Source organism: Talaromyces marneffei, chromosome 2 (assembly GCF_009556855.1).
Source record: "Talaromyces marneffei chromosome 2, complete sequence".
Lineage (NCBI taxonomy): Eukaryota > Fungi > Ascomycota > Eurotiomycetes > Eurotiales > Trichocomaceae > Talaromyces > Talaromyces marneffei.
In genome coordinates, this window is record NC_072349.1 from 3,854,122 (window position 1) to 3,873,300 (window position 19,179).

General features: G+C 43.6%; 9 protein-coding genes across 9 annotated transcripts; 5 read left to right on the top strand and 4 right to left on the bottom strand.

Annotated features, from left to right (window-relative positions):
• Positions 1-792: 792 nt before the first annotated feature.
• On the bottom strand, positions 793-3,120 carry EYB26_003739 (uncharacterized protein; the record flags this gene model as incomplete). Its single annotated transcript, XM_054263033.1, has 2 exons — positions 793-2,657; positions 2,730-3,120. 2 exons carry the CDS (start codon positions 3,118-3,120, stop codon positions 793-795), a joined length of 2,256 nt encoding a protein of 751 aa, XP_054119008.1.
• A 1,023-nt stretch (positions 3,121-4,143) lies between these two features.
• On the top strand, positions 4,144-5,142 carry EYB26_003740 (uncharacterized protein; the record flags this gene model as incomplete). Its single annotated transcript, XM_054263034.1, has 1 exon — positions 4,144-5,142. One exon carries the CDS (start codon positions 4,144-4,146, stop codon positions 5,140-5,142), a length of 999 nt encoding a protein of 332 aa, XP_054119009.1.
• Positions 5,143-7,370: 2,228 nt separating this feature from the next.
• On the top strand, positions 7,371-8,477 carry EYB26_003741 (uncharacterized protein; the record flags this gene model as incomplete). Its single annotated transcript, XM_054263035.1, has 1 exon — positions 7,371-8,477. The coding sequence occupies one exon, from the start codon at positions 7,371-7,373 to the stop codon at positions 8,475-8,477; it is 1,107 nt and encodes a 368-aa protein (XP_054119010.1).
• A 2,238-nt stretch (positions 8,478-10,715) lies between these two features.
• On the top strand, positions 10,716-11,141 carry EYB26_003742 (uncharacterized protein; the record flags this gene model as incomplete). The annotated part of the gene is made up of 1 exon (XM_054263036.1): positions 10,716-11,141. The coding sequence occupies one exon, from the start codon at positions 10,716-10,718 to the stop codon at positions 11,139-11,141; it is 426 nt and encodes a 141-aa protein (XP_054119011.1).
• A 1,791-nt stretch (positions 11,142-12,932) lies between these two features.
• EYB26_003743 (uncharacterized protein) lies at positions 12,933-13,458 on the bottom strand (the record flags this gene model as incomplete). The annotated part of the gene is made up of 3 exons (XM_054263037.1): positions 12,933-13,097; positions 13,155-13,220; positions 13,279-13,458. 3 exons carry the CDS (start codon positions 13,456-13,458, stop codon positions 12,933-12,935), a joined length of 411 nt encoding a protein of 136 aa, XP_054119012.1.
• An 874-nt stretch (positions 13,459-14,332) lies between these two features.
• On the top strand, positions 14,333-14,687 carry EYB26_003744 (uncharacterized protein; the record flags this gene model as incomplete). The annotated part of the gene is made up of 3 exons (XM_054263038.1): positions 14,333-14,353; positions 14,420-14,552; positions 14,623-14,687. 3 exons carry the CDS (start codon positions 14,333-14,335, stop codon positions 14,685-14,687), a joined length of 219 nt encoding a protein of 72 aa, XP_054119013.1.
• Positions 14,688-15,117: 430 nt separating this feature from the next.
• On the top strand, positions 15,118-16,544 carry EYB26_003745 (uncharacterized protein; the record flags this gene model as incomplete). Its single annotated transcript, XM_054263039.1, has 2 exons — positions 15,118-15,484; positions 15,541-16,544. The coding sequence occupies 2 exons, from the start codon at positions 15,118-15,120 to the stop codon at positions 16,542-16,544; spliced, it is 1,371 nt and encodes a 456-aa protein (XP_054119014.1).
• Positions 16,545-16,913: 369 nt separating this feature from the next.
• EYB26_003746 (uncharacterized protein) lies at positions 16,914-18,360 on the bottom strand (the record flags this gene model as incomplete). Its single annotated transcript, XM_054263040.1, has 5 exons — positions 16,914-16,957; positions 17,026-17,305; positions 17,366-17,395; positions 17,792-17,834; positions 17,882-18,360. 5 exons carry the CDS (start codon positions 18,358-18,360, stop codon positions 16,914-16,916), a joined length of 876 nt encoding a protein of 291 aa, XP_054119015.1.
• A 220-nt stretch (positions 18,361-18,580) lies between these two features.
• Positions 18,581-19,171, bottom strand: EYB26_003747 (uncharacterized protein; the record flags this gene model as incomplete). Its single annotated transcript, XM_054263041.1, has 1 exon — positions 18,581-19,171. One exon carries the CDS (start codon positions 19,169-19,171, stop codon positions 18,581-18,583), a length of 591 nt encoding a protein of 196 aa, XP_054119016.1.
• Positions 19,172-19,179: the final 8 nt, after the last annotated feature.

Here is a 19,179-nt window from a genome sequence, read left to right on the forward strand (position 1 = left end):
CCAGGGAGCGGGAACCTATACGGTGCGGCATTAAAACCGTGGACTTTGGATATTTTATGAGTCAGACGTTCTTTTCAATTCGAAAGGTCCTTATTTAAACTCGTTCAATCTAGTATAGCACCAGTAGACGATATATTCTTCTTTCTCGGGTTCTGTCCCAGATCATGAGGCCGACTCCAGGCCTGTTAACAAAGCCTTTGTTATGGAGATCTCTGTTCCGAGGTTCGGTAGCTTGTGTAGCAAATTCGGGTTGATGTATAAAATATTCAGTATATGATCGCTCTCTGGGATATGCGAGTCTTGGTGTAAATGAGAGAGGTCATCTAGTGGCGTCAACCATAAAGCTTATAACACCATACTGTTGTCAGAAAGTAATCTTTAACATACCTTTACATTACAAAGTCAAAGAAGGACATGTTAATTTACAGAGTCTGATCAGCTGCCCTTTCTGGAATACCGTCTCTGAAATTGCTCGTAGCGTCGAATCCTTAATCGGTAAAGAACTAAGACTTGAAATGATCCTGTGTCTCCGAAATCGGTAAAATGTACTAGCAAGTAGGGCAGACAGAACATGCCTAGTTAGATCTTTCAGTGCTATGGGAGTGTACTGTTTGGAAAAGCATACAAGAGTAATCTCTCCATTAGAAAATCTTCTACACCATTGATATGTTGAAATTATAGAGAATCGCTATATCAAGGTTCGCGTACATGCATACATATTAATCTGCGTAGATCCTCACGTTGCCCACGGACATGGTTGTCGTGTAAGCCCTAAGACCACTGAGACCAGCACTATTTGTCATCTTTGACCACCATTCTCGGAGTATTCAAGTCATCTACAAAGATAGAAATTGAATCTCCTGATGTCTGGATTGCCAAATGATATATCTGTCCTGCATTTATATCCGCAGCGTCAACCCTCTTAATCTCATTCCAATTAGTGTCTGCAAAACCAAATACAACATATCCGATGCCGATACCAACATAATACCCATTGTAGGTATCTGCTCCTGGAGCGGCATTGGACACGCGAAAGATCATCCCGCCATTGCCATTAGGAGTGGAGTTGATTGAGATCTCAGCCTCGTAGATGATGTCTGCGGAGGTGACGCCGGTAGTTACGGCTTTGGCAGCAGGTGAGGCAGTCAGTACAGCTACATTTGAAGAGACTTGGTACTGGCCGTCAATAGTTGTCCATTTGCCCATGGTGCCGCTGGAGAAATCATCCCGAAATATGAGCGGGTTGAATTGAATATTATCAAATGTAGCTTCAGTACCATAGACTCTCACACCATTCATGCCGCTGGTATACGTGCCATCTGTGACGCTGACCAGAACTTTGTTCATGTCATCGACAAAAATATTGAGCGTTGTATCGACTACCTCAACTTTAACATGATGCAACTGATTGATAGCTAGGTCGACTTGTGCACTACCAAGCGGCGTCCAGCTGTTGCTTGCGCGACCGACAAAAACGCTGGAAGTAGAAATCCCTGCGTAGTAGCCGTTATAGGCGTCTGCGCCGACGCTCGGATTGGTCACGCGGAAGACAAGGCCTGCGTTGCCAGAAGCTGATGGTAGTGTCACATCAACTTCGTAGAGAAAGTTCCCATAGTTAGAGTTTATAAGAGCCTTGCCGCCAAAGGAGTTGCTCCCAACCAATGCACCGGAAGACGCGCCAAAAGAACCGTCATAAGTCATCCATTGTGCCATGGACCCGCTGGAGAAGTCATCTTTGAAGGACGAAGTAGTAGGCGCCGTATCATCATCAACCCAAAACGAGGGATCGTCCCAATTGATCATTGGGGCCACGCAGTATGTTGTGTTGACAACCAAGTTTGCATCGCAATTGGTACTGTTAAGTGTAGGATTACATGCCAGGAATAGACTGGAGGGTATAGACTCCATGGAACAAATTTGGGCGCATGTATCCCCCTCATTGACTGTATACCACGAACCGCAAAGAGTCGTTGTCCCGTTGGCTAGTGTCGCATTTATCGGCGGATCAATAACATACATCGAATAACCAGTGCTGGGATTTGAGGTAGCTGGAGGGTTTGGCAGGAAGCTGCTGTTGGATACGAACTTGCCAGCTTGAGGACCCAGGCACAATACGCTTCCGAGAATCTCCGTCGATTCCTGTAGATTGTCACAAAAGTAATTGATACATGGATTGTACTGACGAAGAGTACCGTCGCGCAGTCCGTTTTTCCATTCAACAGTCATGCAGTCATCGTCAGGTTGCAGGGTGTACAGAGGCGTGCACGGCAGAGGCATGCAAATTGTGTTTCCAGGAATGAGCGATGAGCAGTTATTGACAAACATAGGATTATTTGTAAGTATCGAGGCAGATGTCACGTTATATGCAATGGCGATCGAGTCGCATGTATCGCCTGCCTGGATCGTATAATTCACGTCCGACAGGCACATCGGGGTCACGGTAGGCCGAGGGTAAATAAGAGATTCGGGCATTGTAATTGAGGCACTCAGGGAGCATTCGCTGACCATATACTGCATCCCGGACTGATAGTAATCGTTGAATGCAGAATATGAACTATTTTGCATCATGATAACCATCTGTGTCCAGCACCACGAGTAAAGCTCATCAGTTGGCATTGATTCCATGGTATCCGCGTCGGAAAATGACACCACCACATCTGATACATTGTGTTTGTCAGTAATGATTGTACTATTGATATCACCAGGACGACAGCCAAAGACTTTCTTACCAGTACAATATTCCCCACTTGATGGATCTTTGAGGCAGGTCTCATTATAGCCTTGCCAGGTGTACCCACCCAAGAGAGTGGGATCAGCATAATCAAGAGTTTGATTAGCACAGCTCGAAGAGACATCATCATACCAGCTCTGAAGACTGGAATCACAAGTAGAGCTGCACATTAAATCTGTGAATGTAGAGTTTCCAGTTGATTGGCCAACTCGAGGCGACATGTACATCGTGAGATAGGTGGGACATCGAATGGTCCGAGCAAGCGCTGTTTGACAAGTGGTAGTAACGAGACCATCAAGGTCATCGGCACCATAAATTTGAAATCCAGGAAATGTGTAAGCTCCGATTGTCGTATTGTCCTCTCTCACCCAGGCGAGAATAGAAGACATACTGTATGAGCAATAGTATACTCAAGGTAAAACAGTTAATTCAAGACGATAGAGTAAAACTAAATACATGGTAAATGAGTGTTCTTATATACTCCATCATCAACATAGCTAAACATATCATTGATCTGTCTTGCTATGTCTTTTAACATAGCCGGACATAGCGTGGCTATGTTTTGATATGTAGCAACATATCAATCTGTCGGATTGGCGGGTTTACTCCCGGCTAACCCTGAATGTATTTTACAAGTATATGAAAGGAAGAAGTGACTAGCAAGATTGTATCTGTCTTTTTTTGTTGTTCTCGCTCTCTGAGTATATCAGGTCCCATATCGGGCTTTTATATAGACATATTGGTGGGGTCATTTATGAGCTATCAAGAGGGGTAAATATTTGGGCTGAAACCTAGGTGCCCAAATATCCTAAGGTGGCTAGCTGGCCTTCAAGATGAAGAGGCCGATCTTTCTTGTTGGATATCCGGATTATCTGACACAATCTGCTTCTTCGCTATGTTACCCTAACCCTAGTGGCTTATTGGAAAAATTACTACGCTAGCACAAACTCAGCAGGAGGTCTTGAAAAGGTCTTGTATTGGATCTGTCGCCTCTGCTCCACCATTTCTATCTGTCCTAGTTGATCCTTTTTATATGTGAAATCCTCACACTTCCAATCTCCTATCTTGCACTCCGATGTCTCCGAGTCCGTGTAGAAACGTTGCTTTCTGGTGCTCCGAATCCGAATCCGAATAGAGGTGTTCCGCAAGGGGGTCGAACTCCGTGGAAAACCGAACTTTTTACCGCTAAGCCTAATATAGAAGTGACCACATGCTCAAAACAGTAAGCGGTGAGGGAGTTCGGCACAGATCGACCCCCCTGGTGCCGAACTTCCTCATCCTTATTGGGTTTAGCTGCCCTGTCAGGTGACTACGCCGCACCAAATCTAAATAATTCAATATATAACGCATGATCTGCATACTTTCTTATTACCATATAAACGCCATATAAAATTACAATTAGAAGTATCAATATGGATAATATTGAGTTCTTTCAAATTCCTAATTCCAATGCGAGTTCCACTCCCCAGCGTGGAATAACCGCACCACCAATATCAACCCCTTTACCACGTCAATCCTCAACACCAATTGAAGCGCTATTTACACCGGTTACACCTAACTGTGAGACCTCACAAACACCAATTGCTCCAAGCATTGAGCGCAGCCAATTGCGTGAGGCTTCTCAATTGAGAAATATTAGTTCAAACGCACGTGGCAGGACCCTCAACGAAGATGAGGTTCTTGTTCTTTTCAACTGCGCTCTAGCGCTTCAGGATCAATATAATGGCGGTAAAAAGAGCTTTTGGGAGCTCGTGGAGGCTCAATTTATCATTGAGGCGCGACACTCTTACTCATGGAAATCCTGCAAGAGCAAAATTGAGGCTCGCGTACGCGCGAGGGAGGCCTACACGCAGAAATATGAGACCGGCCGGGAAACCGAGGCCTCAACACCTCTCGATGTCGCTATTGATGAGTGGATTGAGTTCTTACAAGAGTATTCAGAGGAAGAGAAGGAGGAGTCTGCTCAAAAAACGCAAGATATATTATTTCAACAGCAACAAGTTCTTTACCGTGACGGTCTTCTTGAAACTATGGAAAAGGCAGCCAAGAGACGTGCTCAATCAAGTCAATTAACTGACAGTTTAGAATCCAGCACTTCAAACCCTGGTTCTGAAGACGATTCTGAGGATAATAATATGCTTACTAGGGGATCCTCGAAGGCTTCTAGGGGCAAGAAACAGAAGCGTGGGCAAGCCGCCTTTTCTTTTGAGGATTTTATGACTCTACATCAAGAGAATCTAAAGCAGGATCGCCGCCTTATTAAAAGCCTTATTACACCTTCTAGTAATAAGGATCATGATGCCCTAGCCCAACAGGTCAAGAATATTAGTAAGCGAGTTGATACGCTGGAAGAAAATATTAATGGGAAGTTCGATTTGATTTTGAAACATCTAGAGAAGAGATCTAACTAATTTGTATGTATATTATTTAGAATAACTTCAATATCAGCAATCAGATACTCTCTAAGGCTCATTGTATTAATTTTATATCTTGCACTAGAGCAATTGCCACGTAAACAAGATAAACAATTTATAAGTAAAACCGATACTGCGTACCAAGCAGCTACTGATTGAGAAAGAGAGCGTAGATTCGTAGTAAGAGAATTAGCCTGCCACTGCATAATTGTTGCACCAAACATCTGCTCGATTGTAATCCGGTGTGAGGCATGCCAATCGTTGAAGCAATTCACACTCATAGTGCGCTGTTGATTTTGGCGGAATGCAGTTATAACACCGAAGCAGCTTTGGTAAGCGATATCCCCATATAAATATAGTGGTTCATTTTCGCTTTGAAGCTCTTGAAGCTTTGCGGCCGTATTCATTATTCTAAAAAGAGTAATATCGCTGCATTTGCCCTCTACCGGGCCCTTCAATGATAATATAAGACCGTCAGGTGTAACGATTCCCTGATATTTGAAGCCGTGCTTTTTCTTGTAACCAGAGTAATAAATTCTTTGATTCCTAATTGGGCGACAGAACGCTCGAAAAGTGCCATCAACGCAGGCCCAGCAACCGGGGATTCCTCCTTGTTGTTCGAAGATTGCAGCATATTGAGAGCACCGTTCATGAGTTAATGAACGGTGCCAATCTAACATGGTTTTATATCGCTTGTAAATGTGTTGTAAAACATCATTAAATATTGAGCTGATTGGGCCGTAAGCCATACCAAAAAAAACCTCAAGATCTCGAATTCTATGAGGAAATGAAAGGCGTTGAAGGAGTATAGCAAAAGCGAGCTCCTCCGAGGGCGATCTCCGGTCACGGTATATGATCGTATTCAATTCAAAATGGACTAGCAGTTCCATAAATTCCGCTCTAGTAAATCTGTATAAAGATTGTTAATATATTTTATATAATCTTTTTAGAAATGCATACCGGAATTGCTCCACGAATTGCTGATCCGTGATTAGATCAATGTCGAATTCGAACGGCATATAATATGACTCCCGGATCTGTCGTTCTTGATATTTCTTAGCAATAAGAGCCCAAATCATTGCATCTGAAAATCGCCGTCTCTGCAGATATCTCCATATAACAAATATTTCTCCATTTGTAGGCATTTCTTGGTGTTAAGGCTCAATATTGGGGGCATACAAATATCGTAACCCCTTTTCTACACGTTTATACGCGATATGAGGCCGCTCCCGAGGTTCTGTATATTCCATATTAGGAAAGGTGTTATTTATGCTACGCTATACCTTTTTTGACGCGCTAAACCTATTCGGGGTTTACCGGCAGTAAGTTCGGTTTTCCACAAAACTTTGCGGAACACCTCTAATAGCACTCCGAATCCTCTCCGAGCTGTAATCCTTTCCAATTTCAATACTCCGTACATCTGTTGGCTATCTCAATTAGTATTAGCGCCATTCTTTCCAACATGGCTGCGGATAATCATTACTACAGAGTAGTTCCCTCGTGCAGTAGTGTCCGTAGACTAGCGTCTAATTTATTGGCTGTGACTTTCTTGATTCTCTGACACGTGTACGAGGCTTTTAGTGTTATTAGCTCCAAATTTTCAACCGTGTTAGTGTTGATCTTTATTATTGTCTTAAGGTCAGGATTGGTTGGATTGGAACTTATAAGAGAGATCTAGAATCCTTAGAGGTTCAAAGTCAGATAGTGTATAATTTTCTATAAAAGTTAGCCTAGATTGTGACGATGCTCATTCCATTCAACTAAGGGTAGCCTGTCGACTGAAAAACAACGTATGAGGAAGGAAAGAAGAGAAATATCCACCACCGCTCGCTAATAGTCTTTTATACGCGCACCAAAGGACTCAGCGGTGCCTAATTAGGAAATCCTGAGGACAAAGAATAATTCTTGTTACGGCTTCTCAACTAGGGCTTAGGGTTCCGTCACGGGACCGCTGAGTCCTCTGTCCGCGTATCGCCAAGTCCGTCACATAGATCGAGTATAAATCTATAATAATAATTAATAATATTATTTGAACTCGGCGGTGACTCTACTACATAGTACATAGTATATGCGTTTGGTAGCCGCAGCCCGCAACGTCGGACTTTCGCTTTCAGTCCGTGACATCTTCGACGACCCACAATTAGGTAATATGGCTTCGTTGGCAAAAATGAGTCTTGAGCACATCAACCATAGAATTTCGCCCTTTGTGCTATTGGACAGTTCAGATGTCAGGTATCAGGACCACATCGAGGATATCTATCCATGCACGCCTTTACAAGCCCATTATATGGCCGCCTCCAAGGAGTCTCCCGAGTGGCCCAGGCACCAAGATCGACACTGAAGGCACCGAATTGCTTGAAATCGCGGACCGCCATGAGATCGATCTAGCCACTGAACAGGGCATGGTAACGTGGGAACGTAGCCAATCAAAATCCACGATTGACCTGACGTTCCTATCCGGGAGCCTCTTCAATCGTCTTATCCTGATAGAACGCGCTGACAGCGTACAGCACGACTCTGACCACTGGCCAATCCAAACTCAGCTCGATATCGATACGCCAACCAAGGAACCACCAAAGCGCCGGAATTGGGCAGCTACCGATATCAAGCTGCTCACAGAGACCCTCGAACGTGACATAAGTGTCCCAAATCTAACTCCAGACAACGCATCCAAATCCCATATTGAGCTTGCCACTGTGGTATTCACCAGTGCGATCCGCCATGCGATTGACAAAACGGTGCCATGGGCACGCCCTAGCGAATGGAGTAATCCATATTTCACACTAGAATGCAAAGAGGCAGTACGTACGTGCCGCCGATTACGCCGCATACACTCCGACACCCACAATCCGTGGATTTGGCGTGCCTATCTACGCGCTCGGAACAAGAAGAAGCGACTCGTGAGCAAGTCCTTGAGACTCGGCCACCGTTGCCGTGTCCAGCAAGCCACTGAGAAGGGTCCGCTAGGACTCTGGAGGTTGGCCAAATGGGCACGAACACGTAAAGGCGCCTACGAATCTGGAGTCACTCTAATACTCATATCAATTGATAGACGTACAGCGGAGACAGTGGAAGCCAAAACGGCGCTCCTGAGTGAATCGTTCTTTCCAGCGATTCCGGAAGCTGATTTGGCGGATATTGACGACGCTATGTATCTAGAGCAACTACCATTCCCAGAAATATCACGCCACGAGATTGAGAGCGTGGTCCGTTCCACAGCACCAGACAAGGCTCCAGGTAAGGACGGCATTCCTAATAGCTTCTGGCACAAGATAGTGAGCATCCCTGTGGTACTCGAAACGCTCTATCAAATCTATAATGCATGCATCTGAATAGGATACAATCCATCACACTTCTAGCGGTCGATCACAGTTATCCTCCGCAAAGGAGGCAAAGACCGGGACTATTGAACATCTAAAGCATATCGGCCAGTGGCCTTACTCAATACATTGGGCAAGTTCCTGGAAGCTGTCGTAGCACGAAGGATCAGCTGCGCTATGGAAGCACATGGCCTACTCCCAAAAAGCCACCTTGGCGGACGCAAAGGGATATTAATGGATCATGCAATTCAGATTATTCTCGATAGAATACGACGAGCCTGGGGTGAAGGATTGGAGGTAGTCTCTATACTGCTACTAGATGTCTCTTGAGCATATAATAACGCATACCATCTACGACTGCTTCATAATATGAGAAAATGACGACTTGGTCACTTCGTGCCATGGGTCACTGCATTTCTCACAGGACGAAGCACACGGATCAAGATCCCAGAGGGCATCTCGGAACGGATATCAACATCAACGGGTATTCCACAGGGATCACCAATCTCACCGATCCTCTACCTTATATACAATTCAGACCTTATCGAGGATTGCGCTGATGAGGCCAATCACGTATCAACCAGTGGATGGGTGGACGATGTAGGGATGATGGCAGCTAGGCACAGGGAGGATGAGACTATTAAGAAGCTTTAATAAGCTAGCGCCACAGCAGACTAATAGGCTCTACAACATGCTTCCGTTTTTGACAAGCAAAAGTATCAACTCATCTACTTTATAAATCCGCGGAGTAATCTTACTTCTAATTCACAAGCAATCACGTTATAGGACGGCACCTAAAAGGAGGCAAGCAAGGCAGTCAAGTATCTCGGAATCTGGCTTGACACGGAGCTCACGTTTGACACACACCGTGAAGAGGCAATAATCAAAGCAGACACCAGTCTAGAGGCACTACGAGGACTGGCGGGATCTACATGGAGAGCTACTCTCGGCTCTATGCGACGAATCTATCAAGCAATTGTAATTCCCTAGATGTTTTACGGCGCTGCGGTGTGGTATCAGCCTAGTAATATAACGCAGGCTTAACTCATAGTAATTACTAAAGACTTTACAACAATATAGAAATGGGCAGCGTGCCTAATTAGCAGAGCGTTCCAGACCACAGCAGCAGAGGCACTTAATATTAAGCTATACCTGCTCAAAATCCGTTATTGATTAGACTAGCTCGTCAAGGCCACTGCTATCTAGATCTGTACAGGACCGTCATACGGAGTCCCTAGGAGCATAATCGTATGTCGTACTAAGGAATGTCTGACGCTTAGCGGTTACACTCCCATGGAGGATTATGCTTAGAAAACGGGTGGATGCTTACAGGCTCCCCCAGGAACCTTAGCCGGAGACTGGGAGAGCCGTGACGCATACGTCCAACTATCATAGCAAGAACCTCTACCTGTGATAATTGATAAGTATAAGACAGCGGTATCAGTAGACAATTATATAGTTAAGGAGAACTCTCGTGTATTGATGTACACCGACGGCAGTCGCTATTAAGGCTATATTGGCACGTTAATAGTCATCCCTTAATATTAACAGCAACTCACAAAGTGTATCAGGACAGAAGATATATTAATAGTCTATGCAGCGGAGGCCTGCGGAATCAAGTTCGCACTCCAGACGCTGCTTCACTTTGCAGAGGATAATATATAATATAGAAAAGCAGTAATCTTCTTAGATAGGTAACTAGCGCTTAAGGCTATATAGAACCTACAAATAGTTTCCGGACAATACTACATCCGAGACTGTATCAAGCTATATAGGGAATATGTGGACGAAGGTATCGACGTGGTTCTACACTGGATTCCAGGACACGAAGGAATCCCAGGCAATGAGGCAGCGGACCGAGCAGCCAAACGCGCTGCACTTATGGGTGCTCGTCGCCAAATCGTGCCTGGAGACATCAAGAATTAGACCATGCTCGGTGCTGCGGCAAAGCGCAGGATCCGGCGAGAAGCCAAGAATGCGTGGGAGAAGTCGTGGGACAAGCACAAGAGTGGGAAACCTACTAAGAAGCTGGTACCAAAACCCTCCAGGCGCACACTGCAATACTAGTCTTATCTTCGCAAAGCCACGTCGTCAATCCTGATTCAGATCCGTACGGAACGTGTCGGACTAGGGCACTATCTCTGGCGTATCAACAAATGTGAGAATCTGTATTGCGCGTGCGGTCTGTCGGGCCAATCGGTAAAGCATGCGATTCTTGACTGTCCATTATACACTGACGAGAGAGAGCTCATGTGGGCACGGATCAAAGGACTGCGACGGACGACGGATCTGCAAAAACTGCTCAACGAGAAAGCGGCAGCGGTGGCGGTTGCTCAATTCGTCCACGACACGGGGATGTTAGCTCAATTCCGTGATACGGATCCCCAAGCAATGGGCACATATGAAGAGGAGCAAGCACCGGCTGACGCCGAATTGACCGAACGGAACACTGGCTTGGGAGAGCGAGCGAATGCGCAAGCAGACGACGCGAGCACCAGGTCGGCTTGCTCGCCAATATTTACCAATAATGAAACTGACAAGAACTTTGGATCAACGCGATTGAATGGACCAACCCGGGAAGCGCTGCAGGACGAGAACGGAGATTTGAACGTACGGGTTGATAGGGAGTCACACGTGGAGAGCAGACGAATGAGAGCGGTAGATTTGTGGAATTGATACGAGGACTAGCGTGCGATTTGGTGCAAGAATCGACACGGGAAGGGTACGAGAATTGGTGCAAGAAGTGGGTGTTGGGATCGGTGGAAGAAGATGAGGACGACGTACGGGAGAGCTGGCGGACGTGTTTGCGGCTTCATTGCCGTGTTTGACGGGTTTGCACTCGTTTGTTTCATTTGTGCGCTTACACTCTCTGTGGCTCGCCTTGCGGCGCGCCTCCCGTGGCTGTGCCACCTTTTGTATTGATGCCTGCGGGTTCGGGCACACACCTGGATAGCGGCCCTTAGACCGTAGGTAGCTAGCTACAGCAGGTATATTAAATCTAACTAACTATCAACCACGGCACCCCATTTCGTAGCAGGCAAGCAGAATAATAGGAATACAATACGTTATCCCTTTTGCTTCACACCGCAGGGCTGTCGGAATACCCTTTCCCCAATCCTATTGAGTTGATCTAGGACCGGGATAAACCGACAATATACTTTATACTTGCTACTTTAGAAAGTATACGATATACAGTATACAGAGCATGGAGGACTGGATATATAAGGACACTCATTTACCATCATGTATTTAGTTCTTCACAGCTCTTTAATCTAAGTCACTTGATATTAGACTTTGAACAGTGAGAGTCAGCAAGGCATTCTAACTCGTACGGGCACCAGGCTGTACGGGGAATCTCTTCTATCTTAGTTACATTTAGGACTTTCAATCACCATTTCGACTATTGTTACTCTGTTTACTCAAAGTCACTCTATCGACAATTACCAAGGAACCTTTGTGTGGTTCAACCAAGCCTAGCGTACCTCGACACAACGCTGTTTAACTAAGACAGATCCAGGTTCGTGACACTTTGGTGTGTGTCCCGTACCGCGATGTCTTAGCCTGACATCCTTCTACTGGTCCTGTCATCGTATGGTTCATACGCTCGCAAATCCAAAGTGACCTTTCCTTTCTGGTCATAGTATACTTTAGCGTCATACTGGTTGATTCGTAACACTGCTTTACATCAATATATGTTACGGGCTAGTCCCGCCTGGTACTCAGTATAAGAGTAAAAACCGAATAGAAAACATAACATGAGGAATAAAGGAGAGAAAGGAAAAACAACAGGTTCTCTGGGCATATAGAATGTTATATGGGAAGGGGAAGCTAAGGGTTCCAGCAGGTGTTGCATAGCGACGTAGGAATGTAGACAAGTAAGAATGTTGTCAGATAATCCAGATATCCAGAAGCAGTCAAATGAGGCAGTCAATCAGAAGCTCTACGTTATGGCCCCCAAATTTACCCCTCATGATAGATCACAAATGATGTCAACCCTACATGCCGGATTCCTTACAAATCACCTACTCAGAATGTGAAGGCTCAAACAATAATCATATTGGCAGCTAGAATCGAGAAAACTAAGCATAGGGAAGGAAAGAAAGAAACAGGAACATGAGGCTATTCCCCAGTAGCTATATCCGTGGCGTGCTCACGTGACAGTAATAACCCTCTTCCCGCAGCCTTACCCGCGTTACGGCGGACTAAATGCGGAATTCGTTACAAAATTCGATTTTTGATTCTGCCGCAAATTAGGTTTGTATGAGCCGTAACAATCTGTAATATTCACAAATCGCCACACATGGATTCTAATTGGTTTATACTCACCGCTTTATTCACCGCCATTATCCTTATCGTATTCATCATATCGCTTCATCAAATCGCTTCATTATATGCTTTATTATACAAGTATCCCGTGACTTGAACACAACCTATTACGAATACATTTACTAAGTAAGCGTTGCAAATCTACTTGACCCCAGAAAGCAGGAAATCATGGAGCGGAAAGAAAAGAACAGAGATATGATTCTTTATAAGAAAAAGGAACGACCATGATTCTAAAACCCCCAAAGCAAGACCCTTCAATCCTCCCTCTCGTCCCGCATCTCCCCCAAAATGAACCAGAAACTGAACCTAAAGTAATGTCAGTATATATTATTGCATAGAAGTTGTTGCAGAGGCTATACTGACTTGAAACGAGCAGAAAGGACCACTGAGACAAAAGAGCTCTCGGTAGAGACTGGAGCTTTGAGAAATCTAAACAGAGTTAGTATATGAGTTGTGGAAGGCATGGAATCAGGGGCAGAGAACTTACTTGATAGCCCCATTGGGGTTGTTGGCCCCTGATGGTCTTGACGATGCCGATGATGTCTTTGACGACGTCGAGAATGTCCTTGACGAGAGTCAAGAACTCCAGGACGTTCTTGAGGACGGGAACGGCGCCGGCGACGAAGCCGGGCATGGCCGCAGCGACGGATTTGACGATGGCGAGCATGGCGGGTATGCTGGCGGCAACGACGACGGCGACGGGTGGTGGTGGCAGCAGCGGCAGCAGGTGGGCAGATTCTCGACGGTGGAAGAGTAGTTGTAAGAAGGAAGAAGAGAAGAAGAGAGCTGTGGGGGATGGGAGATATTTATATCTTAGAGCGGGTCTCTATCGTTCGTATGGTTTGCCTCGTTTGCATATAGATTCCAATGGAATCTGGCGGCTGGGAACGACGACGATGCAATGAGGTTGATGAATGAGTTCGAAAGCTTGAAACGACGTTTTGACATTGACACGGACACTGAGGTTCTGCCACTGGCTATGAACCTAGAAACCAGTGACTACTATGATACAAATGACGGTGAAGTCATCTTGCAAAGGTAATTCTACCCAATAATTCAAGAGAAGACTTGCTGACATTCAATTTTTGCAGCGAGGACTTGGAGGAACTGTTTCATCCTATTATTGAAAACGTGACAGGACTCATCAGCAAACAAGCCGTCAGAACTAAGGCTGAAAATAAGTTCCCAATCTCTATAAGTCAAGCCAGTTTAGGCCGGTTAAAAGTAGCTAAAGTGACTTTCTAACAATATATCCTAAGCAATTCTCCTTTACAGAGGACTGGCTGAATCTAAGTATATTCAGTCTCAACTCAAATTTTTTATAGAAGATTCATCCCCAACACTTAGGTGATTGTGCCACCACCTAGTCTATAGTCCATAATTTGTTGCGGCGCAGCTAAGCGCGAGTCAGAAAAAACCTTCATTTCGAGTCGACAAGCGAGGTGTAGTTATGGTACAGTTTTGCTTAAGCCCTTTGTGGAGGGAGAGCATGAAGAAAAGAACGCTACCGAACATCAGACCTAGGAACTATAGTCCAGAAGATGTTCTGGCATATAAAAAGGGTAAGAAATGCTCTTGATGTAAACGACTACGAATAATTGTTGACTTTTTGTTCTTGGAATGAGAAGGTTCTTCCTAGTGAGAAGTACCGATGGCTCAAAAATACCACTTTACATATTGGCGGTCAACTTGGCTACCAAGGAGTCATCGAAATCTACCAGAGCGACAACGTGGAAGCTCCAACGTGGAAGTCTGACAAGGGTGAGCATCATTCATTCCTCAATATTCAAACGTTTTGACATTGACACGGACACCGATGTTCTGCCACTAGCTATGGACCTAGAAATCAGTGACTACTATGATGCAAATAACGGTGAAGTCATCTTGAGAAAGTAGGCAGCCTAATGAAGCGATCTAATGAAGCGATCTAATGAAGCGATCTAATGAAGCGATCTAATGAAGCGATCTAATGAAGCGATCTAATGAAGCGATCTAATGAAGCGATCTAATGAAGCGATCTAATGAAGCGATCTAATGAAGCAATCTAATGAAGCGATCTGATGAGGCAATATGTATCTATATCTGAATACCAAGTGGATCCTTTAATGAAGCGATCCAATGAAGCAATCAATATATATATACATCTGAACGAAGTGGATAATTTAATGAAGCGATCCAATTAAGAAGTAATTTTGTTGATAAATTCTCTTAGCGTCCACGAAGTGGACTAAATAAAACATTAATGATAAAAATTATTTTTCATGGATATATATACACCATTTCTCTCATATATCTTTTTCTTTCTCTAGATCAACAGACATTACCAATGAGTCTACTTAAAGCATGGCTCACGCCTATGTGCAGCCAAAAGCCTGCTTTTGTGCATGCAACTGAGTGCGTGTCTATGTTAGCATGTCCTTGGTGCGGTCAAGAAAACCCTAACAAAAGGGATAAAGAGAAACAGCCTCAAACTACCACTACATTCAAAGAGTCTGTTTCTCAAAGCAGAGAACTCCGGCAGAAAGCTATAGTGATTGGGAAGAAGTTTTTACCTGGACGGAACAACATTGGATCCTCAGTTCTATCAGCAGAAAAGAAGACTATGGCAGAGGGACATTATAATCTATCGATTGCTCTTTATAAGCCCAAGAACGATGGATCCCCCTGGTTCAATGGTAAATGGACAAAAGTCGGTATGTTGGCAGTGAGATAATAGATAATCATCTTGTTTACTAATACTTCAGTTTAGCGAACTATAGCATCTTATTAGCTCAATACGAAGTCTTCGATATCCGCACCCCCGCTGAATTGATCAAGAATCTCGAACCCTCATGTCGGGAGCTACAACAACTACTTAAATCTAAGGCCCAGTATACTCCTCGACTTGCATCAACAGCAAACGAGAGAATGGCTGAATTTTTATCGGATACGGTACTTCAAGAAGGATTCGAGAATCTGCTTCTAAATCTAGAAGTCGATAAGAAGAAGCTCCGAGAAAATCCTAATCCGCAATACAAATTGCATATTTGTTTTGGGAAATATCCCGAATTAGAAAGCAACGGTGAATCACTAAGTGACATTGAATCACCAAGCGACAGTGAATCACAAGATGATTATAAGCGTACAATCAATATCAGTGATCAAATCTCAGATAATGACATCGACTATTCTACCGATACTACCAACCGTGCCTTCCCCCCAGTCGATTTTTATCCTCAATCTGATGCATTGAAAAGAAGACGTGCTTCATCAGCTACCTCATTCCTAGTGTCTAAGCCAAAGAAGAAGACCCAAACACAATATAATGGTAGCGCCGGTATCACCATTAAGAAAGAGAAGAAAGCCGATCCCATCATTAAGAAAGAGAAGGAACCGTTTGGAATTGCACATACTCAAACTAGCCATAATGTAATCAGTATCTCTAGTGATGATGAAGCAATATCTGATAATAATGATGAAGCACTTAGTGAGGCGTTCCGTCTTTTAAAGGACGTCGTGAGACGGGCGAAGAAGAAGTCGAGTCTAGCGGAGAGTCTGGATAATGGATTGAAAGTTAAGTGTGAGCTAGAGGAAGAAGCTAATCTATTGGCAGTACCTGTCGAGGATGCTAGTCTATTAAAAGAGCCAGCAGAGCAATCCGATCTGTTAGCAGTGGCTGCCGAGGAATCTAGTCTATTATTAGCTCAGGATGGACCAGCATCCAACACTCGGAGACGGCATGGCAAGTTGTTCCCTAAGAAACATTTCCTTTGATTCTATTTTATAAGGTGTTTAGACTCTTTTGTTAAAAGAAATCCCTTAGATTTTATGTTCTATATTTTACTCTCTGTTCTTTGAAGATCGCTTCATTTAATTGCTTTATTTTCTATATATACATGCCCACTACCTTGAGAACCATGGTTGATTTGTTAAATCAGTAGCAACGTCCTGTAAATCCTGTTGCAAATATAGCTCCTCTTGGGTTGGCTTCTCGCACTCTCTGAGCTGGGGCTCTGATTGTGTTGCGATGTGTAGATTAATTTGATCCCGGAGATACAAATATACAATGAAATGCGTACGTTCTCCATGTTCATTTAGGTCTTCAAGCTTAATCCTTTCAAAACCCTAAGACTGTAACTTTTGTTAACACCAATTCAAAGTATCTAGCGGCAGATATTCATTAAGTTCTACAAATTGTTAGATTAGTTCCAAGGAATCGGATATTGCTTTGTAGAGAGGAGTGGAAATAGTTTACCAAAATTATGCTCATCAAGCAATGTTTGCAATACCACTTGATCAGGCTTTGATCCATAATCCTGTATACCGTCTTCTGATAGATGATATAAAACGTTGGGTTGGCCATTGATACTATTAATGCGATGAGACTGCTTTCTGATTCCATGCGTATTCCATACGTTAATATAAGAAGCAATCTCTTCACGAGCCATAGGCATATATATTGCTAATATCGCAATTCGATCTGCAAGGCTATTTTTCTTGAAATATCCATCATTGCTGAGTTTCAGGAAATAATCCTATAATGAATGTTAATAATGAAGCGATCTTATGTAGCAATTGGATTATTTAGGCCTTACCCGAAAAATAAAGAGAAGGCTTTTTGTAAGCTATGACCACCAAGCTTCTATTCGCTGATTTGATGTGCTTATACTATATAAATAACAGTCTTGAAGAAAGAGATTCTCATACTGCTCTTTTAGTAGTAGATAATGTGCGGCTGTAACTAGAACTGTTTCGCCCCCTTTATTAGAGCGTATATAGCGAGGCTGGATTTTTGTTTCCTGAAGCACTTCAAGAAACTGTCGCAGTACACTGATTTGAGTGCGATTGCTGATATTAATATAGCACCAAGTGATATATCAAGAGAAAGCATCGATCGCAGTATATATTTGTATACCCCAGAAGGATAATTTATCATGGCCATCCATAGACCAGATATAATTTGGGCCAGGAACTACATACTCCCCTCGTTGCCGGTAGACATCACTCTTTCGACGATTGACCCCATCCGGATCAAGTTCCTGAACTATACTATATAATCGATCGCTATTTAACTGTTAGAAAATACTTTATATATTGCAATAAAGACTTACCGGGCTATATTATAACCCTTAAGTCGAAAGAATCGGTAGAGATAGCCTCGCCCATAGCCTTCAATACGCCCACTGTTGAGTTGTTTCTGAACTTCCGCCCTGACAAGATCATTTATATTTTGAATATCTTCTGGGTTGACAACCCGACGGTGAAGCCCAAGCCTACGCTGAATTGTTGTAAGGGTAGACTGGGATATTTTTATACCATTCTTTTCTAGGGCATGGATGATTTGACGGTCACGTAAACCATGTTGGAAATATAGTTCTTTGATCTTATCCTCTAGTTCTTTGGATTCGTGATTCGTACGTGAGACACCCCATTGTTGAAGCCGCCTTCGAATTGTTTGAGAATGAACAGTAATCTGATATTTATCAGACAGTATTTTAGTAATATTAGATACGCTCTGGCCATTCAAAAAGCTGGAGGATATCTCTTCTTTATATTGATCAATATCACTTGGTGGTCGTCCTGCAGGCATGGTGGCAAACTGATTTGAAAGATTTATTAAGAATTAAAAATCTCGGAGGGATTAAAAAGTTAGAAATATCTTACTGGTCACATGACTTAGGCACTCTTATACATAGTATTAATTAGAACTGAAAATACTAACCTAATTAAGTTAAAGCCATTAATAAAACTAAGTAACAGGAGTAGAGTATTTGAAAATGAAAATGAAGCAATCATTTGAAGCAATCATCTCAGACTGCTAGATAGAATTCGGCAGGATCCCATCTCATTTGTTCAAACTTCTTTGGAATATTGACCGCAGAGTATTCATTGAAATACTCATAAGCTAATTTGTAGCCGGAAACTTTGCCAATATCAATATCCCATCCATGTTTTCCAAAATCGTACGAGTCCAGCCACCAATCCGCTGGGCCAGAGAGATCATACCAGTTGCGAGAATCAGCTGCGACAAATGCTTTAAATATAGAGATTTGCTGGGATGAATAGTATTTATGAGGAGGAAGATCGGGGACTTTTGTTCTAGTCTTTTCTTCCTTTTTCAAAGCCTCTCGAGCAACAATGAACCAAAATTCTCGCCAGAAACGAAATATCATAGCCCCATTCTTATCTCCAAACTCGATATAGGCTTGACTGGTATGATTTTCGATCGCCTCATTGAAGCGATCTCGGTAGCGATAACGAATGAATAAGACTGGCTTGACTCCTCTCTTTTTGACAACGGGTTGTCCACTATGCAAACCACGAAACACATTTTGATGTATATAGCTAGGAATGTATTTCTTGAGAAGCGATAAAAAGATCGGCTTGAGTTTAGAGACCATAGCGATTA